The 10,438-nt window shown below is 39.9% G+C and overlaps 1 protein-coding gene across 1 annotated transcript in view; it reads left to right on the forward strand.

Annotated features, from left to right (window-relative positions):
- Positions 1-10,438, forward strand: part of TAOK1 (TAO kinase 1) — a 160,944-nt gene that overhangs the window by 113,088 nt on the left and 37,418 nt on the right. Inside the window, exons 11-13 of the mRNA XM_011940874.1 lie at positions 2,299-2,466; positions 5,049-5,252; positions 9,227-9,361. Coding sequence (XP_011796264.1) covers positions 2,299-2,466; positions 5,049-5,252; positions 9,227-9,361 — 507 coding nt within the window. The remainder of the gene's footprint in view (positions 1-2,298; positions 2,467-5,048; positions 5,253-9,226; positions 9,362-10,438) is intronic.

The following is a 10,438-nucleotide window of genomic DNA, read 5'->3' on the forward strand; positions in this document are numbered from 1 at the left end:
GAGGTCAGGAGATCGAGACCATCCTGGCTAACATAGTGAAACCCCATCTCTACTAAAAATACAAAAAATTAGCCGGGCGTGGTGGCGGTGCCTGTAGTCTCAGCTACTCGGGAGGCTGAGGCAGGAGAATGGTGTGAACTCAGAAGGCGGAGCTGGCAGTGAGCCGAGATTGCGCCACTGAACTCCAGCCTGGGCGACAGAGCGAGACTCTGTCTCAAAAAAAAAAAAGAAGACAATATTGTAAATAGTGGTATACACCAAATTAAAGAAAAAGGAAGAATGGCCGGGCACAGTGGCTCACGCCTGTAATCCCAGCACTTTGGGAGGCCAAGGCAGGCAGATAACCTGAGGTCGGGAGTTCCAGACCAGCCTGACCAACATGGAGAAACCCTGTCCCTTTTAAAAATGCAAAATTAGCCGGACATGGTGGCGCATGCCTGTAATCCCAGCTACTCAGGAGGCTGAGGCAGGAGAATCGCTTGAACCCAGGAGTCGGAGGTTGTGGTGAGCTGAGATGGCACCACTGCACTCCAGCCTAGGCAGTCAGAGGAAACTACATCTCAAAAAAAAAAAAGGAAGAATGTGACTGGCTTCTTACATTTGCCAAATAGAAGCAAAAGAAACCTTTCTAACTCATGTAGTAGTAACCCAGCCCACTAGCATTTGGTGATTAGATTCTAAGTCTGCATATATTAATAGTATTCATTTGCCTGGCCCCTAGTATATATTATCACAGCCCTATTTAAAATGATAGGAAGTATTTATCATGAGCTTCTTATCTTTTGGCCTAATTACATTTCTGTTGCAGTCTATCATAAAGAAAAAAACTAACGAAAAAGTTTTGATATATGAAGCTGTTTATCATGGAATTAAAAATTAGAAATAGCTGCCTCAAATTAGAGTAATGGTTAGGTAATTTGGGCACAAACATTTGATGAAATATTCTACAGGCATTACGTTTTGAATTTGAAATAATAATTATTTTTTTGTTTTTGAGACAGAGTCTTGCTCTGTCACCTAGGCTGGAGTGCAGTTACATGATCTCAGCTTACTGCAACCTCCGCCTCTGAGCTTCAAGTGATTCTCGTGCCTCAGCCTCCCGAGTAGCTGGGATTACAGGCATATGCCTCCACGTCCTGCTAATTTTTTATATTTTTAGGGTTTCACTATTGGCCAGGCTGTTCTTGAACTCCTGGTCTCAAGTGATCTGCCTACCTTGGCCTCCCAAAGTACTGTGGTAACAGGTATAAGCCACTGTGCCCAGCTAAAATAATAATACTTATTATGACTGTGAAAATTGAATAAAATACTGTATAGAGGCTGTGCGTAGTGGCTCATGCCTGCAATCCAATACTTTGGGAGGCCAAGATGGGAGGGTCACTTGAGGCCAGGAGTTTAACTCTACCTCCATAAAATTAGCTGGACATGGTGGTGCACACCTGTAGTCCTTGCTGCTTGAGAGGCTGAGGTGGGAGGATTGCTTGAGCCCAGGAGTTTGAGGTTACAGTGGGCTACGATTCATAGTTACAGCTCTTTGCTTAAAGAAGAAATAAATGTGAGCTAACAAAAGAGGTAAAAGTTGTCTTAGGAATTCAGGGATAGCTCATGGAACTCAAGGGATGGCAGAATATGTCTTTCTGGAATTTACATGCTAACTATGTATCTACAAAACATTTTATACATAGAAAATTTCTGAAAAGAAGTATATTACAATGTAACTGTGATCATCATAGTGGTGGAATTGTTTTTTCTACTTTTTGTGTTTGATAAGGTAAAATTATATTAAACACTAGTGATAAAAAAGCAGTAATAATTTAATGGCTTTTAATCTCTGTATTTTATGCAGAATATTGTTCACCAGCATATAAAGGAACCCAATATCTAATATCTAAATTCATCTTTCATAATTCACTCTCATTAAATACATTCCTGTTGAAACTAGTATGACTCAGAACTGAATATGTCTTTTGTGTGAAATCATCAGTTCTTAGAGTATGTAAACCTTGAGAGCTCTGATTGGACTTAATTCTTAGTGTTTAGACCCTTCAATTATTTTAACTCTGCATTTTTAGTTGGCCAACAAAAATATTATGTTCAAAATAAAGAAAAAGGGTAGTTGTGTATACACACAGTATATGTATGTAAATGATAATTTTGTAAATAGGAGAAATTTAACAGAATTATGTAGCTATAGATTATATGCATTATCTATCATAGGATATTATCTCTAGGGTCTGAGAAGGAGTACCTTGGCACTAATTGAAAAAATATCAACCTTTTACCTTCTCCCCTATCTAGCACATGTTTGTTCTTCGGGAGCGCCCTGAAACCGTGTTAATAGATCTCATTCAGAGGACAAAGGATGCAGTAAGAGAGCTGGACAATCTGCAGTATCGAAAGATGAAGAAACTCCTTTTCCAGGAGGCACATAACGGACCAGCAGTAGAAGCACAGGAAGAAGAAGAGGTAACAGATAAAAAATGACTCCAATATTGAATTTTCACTATTGGTTTCTTTCCTTATGCAGCTTGCCCTGCCATAATTTACCTTATATACCAATGGTTTCCAGGTTGTATTTTCTTACTATTGGTCCTATAAAATCCCAGTTAGGAATTAAAAAAAGGTCCCTTTTTCTTGGAGAAATAAGAAAAATTTAAAAAAAAATTTTTTTAAGTCTTTAATCATGTTAGATTATATGCCCCTTTATGGTACACAGTGTCATAGTGAAGGTTCTGAGAAGTCCTTTGTTAAAGAAACCTGTTCACTTTTGTTTAATATAGTCCTCCTCTAATTTCTTGACCACCGAACCTTTTTTGTTTTTTTGAGATGGAGTTTTGTTCTTGTTGCCCACGTTGGAGTGCAATGACGTGATCTCGGCTCACTGCAACCTCCACTTCCCTGGTTCAAGCGATTCTCCTGCCTCAGCCTTCCGAGTAGCTGGGATTACAGGCGCGCACCACCACACCCAGCTAGTTTTTATTTTATTTTATTTTTTGTATTTTTAGTAGAGACGGGGTTTCACCACATTGGCCAGGCTGGTCTTGAACTCCTGACCTCAGGTGGCCCACCCACCTCGGCCTCCCAAAGTGCTGGGATTACAGGCATGGGCCACCGTACCCAGTCTGAGCCCTTTTTTGACCTTTTGTCCAGTTCCATATGATGTGCTTTTGGAAGTTCTTGAAATACAGAATCTGAAGGTTGAATGTACTCTCTCAGAAGTTATGAGAAAGTTACTAGGCATTCTACTGTGTCACCAAAGAAACTTGATTTCATTCCATCTACACCGTTCTTTTTTTTTTAAGACAGGGTCTTGCTCTGTAGCCCAGTTTGGAGTGCAGTGGCACAATCTCGGCTCACTGCAATCTCCACCTCCTGGGTTCAAGCGATTCTCCCCCTTCTGCCTCCCAAGTAGCTGGGACTACAGGTGCGCTACCACGCCCAACTAATTTTTTGTATTTTTAGTAGAGATGGGGTTTCTCTGTGTTGGCCAGGCTGTTCTCCATCTCCTGGCCTCAAGTGATTCATCTGCCTCAGCCTCCCGAAGTGCTGGGATTACAGGTGTGAGCCACCACGCCTGGCCTACACTGTTCTAAAATACTCATTTTACAGATATCAAAAGCAAGGCTCAGAATAAATTAAGTTGCTCACTGTAGGTAGAGGAACATGGGTTCAAATTCATACCTCTTTTACTCTCAAGACCAAGTTCTGTCTTGCCTCTTAGGGAGAATGGAAATACAGATTTGCTGTAGAAGTGTTAACAGAACTTCCTCATGAAGAAATATACATATAAAGTATATTATGTGTAAAGCTATTTTTTCCCTCTAAATATTTTGTTTCTTCTTTGCCCCGTCAGAATTCAAAAATTTTATTCTTTTCTATTGCTTTCCATCGAGAGAGACCACTTTGCATTCTGAAACCATGAGCAATAGTTTCTTTTTCTTTTTAATATCACTAAATAATTAATGAACTGTCAAATATAAGACTTTCTAAACTTACAATTTTTGGATTTGGGGATTTTGTTTTAGTTCTTAATGGTAGTCACTAGAAAATTGTTTGGGATTATTTCAGATATGTGAAATACTTTAATAAAGTGAAATTAATAAAATTCTATGTAGTTAAATTGTTAACAATATATGTGTTAGGCTAGGGATGTAAGAAAAGTCCCTATCTACATATATGTCTGTGTTTATTAAATTCTACGTATCTTAAAGAATTCTGGTATGGTAAGACCACTATAATGTTAGTGCCCAGATACTACACCTGCCTGTTTACATCAGAATAACATTCTTATGATTGTGATTTGAAATAATATAATATTTGAAATAATGTAATATGTAATTATTAGTTTACACAAGAATAGGTAGGAATTAATGTTAAATTATTTAGTGGTAAAAAGATAATCTAGTGTTCCTGAAAAACCTATTGAAATACAAAAAAGAAAAAGAAAGAAAGGAAGGAAGGGAGGAAGGGAAAGGTCATCTGGAGACTATGTTTTCCAGAAGAAAGAAGAATCTACTTAAGAAAGGCTGATTTAATAAAAAAGAGTAACAACTACAATGAAGTTTCTAATACTTTTTTTTTTTTTTAAATGCTCCTTATGGGGCAGGGCTACCCCATAGGCACTGTACCCAGAGAATAGCCAGTGCTTTTTTTTTTTTTAAAGGAGGGATTTGTATTAACCAAGAATTATTGAGAAATTAGCAGGATCCCTAAATATGCCCCATGAGAAGTATAAATGGTTATTTTAAAATATCAAGCAATTTAGAGAAAATATTCTACTTTGAAAATCACCCAAAAGTGATCAGCTGACTTTGTTTTAGACAGTTGGCTGAGTTTTTTTTGTGATTTACTTGTTGGTCATTTTTGTTTTTCAATAAACTAACAGTTGATAAACTTCTTGGTCTTGGAAAATAAAATCAATTTCTCATGGTAGACCAACTTTCTGAGACTGTCTGCCAAGTGGTATGCTAGGTACTTATAATCAAGAATTCAGAAGAGAGAGATATATATAAATATTTGAACTGAATTTGAATGTTCTTTTCTCTTAGGAACAAGATCATGGTGTTGGCCGGACAGGAACAGTGAATAGTGTTGGAAGTAATCAATCCATTCCCAGTATGTCCATCAGTGCCAGCAGCCAAAGCAGTAGTGTTAACAGTCTTCCAGATGTCTCAGATGACAAGAGTGAGCTAGACATGATGGAGGGAGACCACACAGTGATGTCTAACAGTTCTGTTATCCATTTAAAACCTGTGAGTATTTGGATTTCAATGAAAAAAATTCAATGTTGGTAAACCGTTTTCTTCGTCTATTAGTTTAAGAGAAGGAAGAAGGAGAAGGAAGTTTCCCGAAGTTTGGAACCTGTCCGGGCGCAGTGGCTCATGCGTATAATCCTAGCACTTTGGGAGGCCAAGCCGGGTGTATCACTTGAGGCCAGGAGTTCAAGACCAGCCTGGCCAACATGGTGAAACCCTGTCTGTACTAAAAATAACAGAAATTAGCCAGGCTTAGTGGCACGTGCCTGTACTCCCATACTCCCAGCTACTTCGGAGGTTGAGGTGGGAGAATCACTTGAACCTGGGAGGCGGAGGTTGCAGTGAACCAAGATCGCACGACTACAGTCCAGCCTGGGCGACAGAGTGAGACCCTGTCTCAAAAAAAAAGAAGTTTGGAGCATTTTTTAATGCAAAAAGCCTTGTTAACTCCTAATCTGTTATCTCCATTTGGAAAATTATGTTTTGAGAATACAAAAAGAATGTGGAACTATTTCAAAATATTACAAGAAAAAGTACAGAAACCTCAAATATATTATTTGACATTATTTACGTGGAAAATAAAATACTAAAAAATAGGAAGGATACACATAAAATTAATGATAATGGTTGCCTTTGGGGAGTGAGAAATGGTTGGGATGAGTGATGATCAAAAGTGAATTTTCTGTTGTCCATAATGTTTATATCTTTTTTTTTTTTTTTTGAGACGGAGTCTCACTCTCATCCAGGCTGGAGTGCAGTGGCCACAGTCTTGGCCCACTGCAACCTCCACCTCTCAGGTTCAAGCGATCATCCTGCCTCAGCCTCCCAAGTAGCTGGAATTACAGATGTGTGCCACTCTGCCTGACTAATTTTTGTATTCTTAGTAGAGATGGGGTTTCAGTGTGGCCAGGCTAGTCTCAAACTCCTGACCTCAAGTGATCCACCCACCTCATCCTCCCAAAGTGCTGGGATTACAGGTGTGAGCCACCACGCCAAGGCGTTTGTATCTTTTTTTTTTTGAGATGGAGTTTTGCTCTTGCTGCCCAGTCTGGAGTGCAGTGGCACCATCTTGGCTCATTGCAGCCTCCGCCTCCCAGATTCAAGCAATTCTCATGCCTCAGCCTCCTGAGTAGCTGGGATTACGGGTGCGTGCCACCACGCCCAGCTAATTTTTTGTATTTTTAGTAGAGAAGAGGTTTCATCATGTTGGCCAGGCTGGTCTCAAACTCCCAACCTCAAGTGATCCACCTGCATTGGCCTCCCAAAGTACAGGGATTACAGGCGTGAGCCACTGCACCCAGCCTCTCTCTTAAAAATAAAGCTGAATATAATTGTAGAAAACTAGATTCTGGGTTTAGGAAATGTGGGTGTTTGCTGCATTACTCTTTACCCTTTTGAGTATAAAATGTTAAACCTGAAAAATATTGAAAAGTCAGGTAACTCCTTTTAACAATTAATAGGAATGCTGAGGCTGGGAGTGGAGGCCCACCCCTGTAATTCTAGCATTTTGGGAAGCTGAGGCAGGCAGATTGCTTGAGCCTGGAGTTGGAGACCAGCCTGGGCAACATGGTGAAACCCTGTCTCTACAAAAAATTTAAAAATTAGCTCGGCTTGGTGGTGCATGCTTCTAATCTCAGCTACTCAGGAGGCTAAGGTGGTAGGTTCACTTGAACCCAGGAAGTAGAGGTTTTCAGTGAGCCAAGATTGCACCACTGCACCTCAGCCTGGGTGACAGAGTGAGACTATCTCAAAAAACGAACAAACAAAAATAGGAACGCTTCCTTTTTCACTTCACAGCTTGTGTTACTATCTAAAAGTAGTAGGTACAATGGCTAAAAGATGGAAACAACCCAAATTATTCATCAACGGATGTATTAACAAATTGTGGTTTATAGGCCGAGCACGGTGGCTCATGCCTGTAATCCCAGCATTTTGGAAGGCCGAGGCAGGCGGATCATGAAGTCAAGAGATTGAGACCATCCTGGCCAACATGGTGAAACCCTGTCTTTACTAAAAATACAAAAATTAGCCAAGCGCGGTGGCACACACCTGTAATCCCAGCTACTCAGGAGGCTGAGGCAGAAGAATCGCTTGAACCCAGGAGGCAGAGGTTGCAGTGAGTCGAGATCATGCCACTGCACTCCAACCTGGCAACAGAATGAGACTCTGTCTCAAAAAACCAAAAAAAATTGTGGTTTTTACATCCAGTAGAATATTATTCAGCTATAAAAAGGAATGAAGTTCTAATACATGCTGCCATATGGATAAATCTTGAAAACATGTTAAGTGATGAAAGTCTAGACACAGAAGGACAAATATTGTATAATTAAACTTGTATAAAATATCTAAAATGTGCAAATTCATAGTGACAGAAAGTACGTTAGGAGTTACCAGAGACTGGGTGGAGGTCAAAATAGTTATTGCTAATGGATGTAGTTTCTGTTTGGGTTGATGAAAAAGTTTTGGAAGTAATGATAGCTGTACATCATTGAGAGTATAATTAATACCACTTAAAATGGTTAAAATGGGCTGAGCGCTGTGGCTCATTCCTATAATCCCAGCACTTGGGGAGGCTGAGGCAGGAGTATCATTTGAGGCCGGGAGTGCAAGACCAGCCTGGACAACATAGGGAGACTCCATCCATTAAAGAAAAAAAAAAATAGCCAGGTGTGGCACATGCCTGTGGCCCCAGCTACTCAAGAGGCTGAGTAGTGAAGGCCCACTGAGTAGTGGAGGATCAGTTGAGCCTGGGAAATCAAGTCTGCGGTGAGCCTTGATCATACCACTGCACTGCGTTCTGGGCAACAACAACAACAACAAAAAATTATTCCCACAATTAATTGGTTGCTACTTAACTGATTTTCTATTCAGCTAATAGATTGAGTTCAGGGAAAGATATCAGTCCTTCAATTTTTTGCAACTGTTTTTGTTTTTGCTTATTTTGGACAGATGGCAGAAGTATTATAAAGATAGCTCCATTGCTTCCAAAACCCAAGAGGCTTTGGGCAATTTTCTACTACTCCTGTTTAAAACATTGACTATATTGGCTACATGTTTCATCATCTTTGTTTTCAAGTTATGTTAAAGCTTTTCAATTTTGCACATAATCGGTAGGATATAAATCTAGTCATGTGCCAGGCACAGTGACTCACGCCTGTAATCCCAGCACTTTGGAAGGCCAAGGCAGGCAGATTGCTTGAGCCCAGTAGTTCAAGACCAGCCTGGGCAACATGGCAACACCCCATCTCTACAAAAAATACAAAAGTTAGCTGGCATGGTGGTGCATGCCTGTAGTCCTGGCTACCTGGGAGGCTGAGGTGGGAGGATTGCTTGAGCCCAGGAAGTTGAGGCTGTGGTGAGCCATTCAGGGTACCACTGCACTCCAACCTGGGTGACAAAGTGAGACCCTGTCTCAAACAAACAAATCAATCAATCAATCTAGTCATGTGCATTTTCTTATCCTGAGTCTGTGTACTATTTTATACCCTGTACAGATAATTTATTCTAATTCTAATTATATTGAAAATAAAGCTGGACATATTGGCTTGCACCTGTAATCCCAGCACTTTGGAAGGCCAAGGAGGGAAGATTGGTTGAGCCCAGGAGTTTTAGACCAGCCTAGTCAACATAGGGAGACCTTGTTTCTAAAAAAATAAAATTAGCCTGGCCTGATGGCCTGTGCCTGTAGTTCCAACTTCTCAGGAGTTTGAGGTAGGCAGATGGTTTGAGCTTGGGAGGTTGAAGCTACAGTGAGCTATGGTCACATTACTGTACTTCAATCTGGATGACACAGCGAGACCCTGTTTCTAAAAAAGAAGAAAAGAAAAAAGAACAACATTTCTACTTTTTGGTTTTGCTTTTTAAAATTATGTCTTTGAGATTTGTTGATCAAGTTGTCTTTAATTTCCCTAAAGATTCAAACAAACTGTTCACCTTACATAGTATTATCTTTTTTTTTTTTTTTTGCCTAGGAGGAAGAAAATTACAGAGAAGAGGGAGATCCTAGAACAAGAGCATCAGATCCACAATCTCCACCCCAAGTATCTCGTCACAAATCACACTATCGTAATCGAGAACACTTTGCTACTATACGGACAGCATCACTGGTATGTACTTCCCCGAATTAAGGATAAATATATTTTTCATGTGGGACTTTGGCAATATAAACTCAAGTATAGCTATATATTGTTTTGTATTTGGGTTTTATTTTGCAAAATATTCATTTAATATTTAAGTGCCTATTATGAGAAAGATGTTATTCAAAGAACTCTGAGAATAAACTAACAATGTCTTCATGACACGTACACAAAAAACGAGTATGTTAGAATATCTTAAATACTTAAGATAACTACAGGACACTAAACAGGAATTCAGATAACTTTTAATTAGGAGCATAAGTGAAGTATTTATGAAATAAATAGTTTGAATATTTAAAATTAGTAGGATTTAGGCACAGCAGGGAGAGGAGAAATGAGTGGTATTTCCATATAAGAAGAATATGGACAGTAAGGAAATATACTGTGTGAGGCTAACGAGAAAGAGGGGAATATTGGAAATGGCAAGCAGTACAATTTGGTGTACTCTAAATGTCATTCTGATTTTCCAAATAATATGGATTATCTGTTCGTTACAAGGATGCTATAATGGGGTACTTAAAATCTTAATCAGACAGATAAGTAAAACCAAAGCATGATAAAAGATACTAAAGATACAACGAAATTACATTAAGATACCATAAGAAAAGTAGGCTATTAGAAAACATAATGGAAAGGCTGGGTTTGGTCGCTCATGCCTATAATCGTAGAACTTTGGGAGGCTGAGGTGGGTGGATCACTTGAGCTCACAAGTTTGAAACCAGCCTGGGCAACATGGTGAAACCCCATCTCTACAAAAAATACAAAATTCAGGTGGGGTGTGATAGCTCACACCTGTAATCCCAGCAATTTGGGAGGCTGAAGTAAGTGAATCGACTGAAGTCAGGAGTTTGAGACCAGCGTGGCCAACATGGCGAAACCCCGTCTCTGCTAAAAATAGAAAAATTAGCTGGGCATGGTGGTGTGTACCTGTAATTCCAGCTGTTCAGGAGGCTGAGACTGGAGAATCGCTTGAACCCAGGAGGCAGAGGCTGCGGTGAGCTGAGATCGTGCCTCTGCACTCCAGCCTGGGTGACAGAGGTAGACCCT

Source organism: Colobus angolensis, unplaced genomic scaffold (assembly GCF_000951035.1).
Source record: "Colobus angolensis palliatus isolate OR3802 unplaced genomic scaffold, Cang.pa_1.0 Scaffold193, whole genome shotgun sequence".
In the NCBI taxonomy this organism is placed as follows: domain Eukaryota; kingdom Metazoa; phylum Chordata; class Mammalia; order Primates; family Cercopithecidae; genus Colobus; species Colobus angolensis.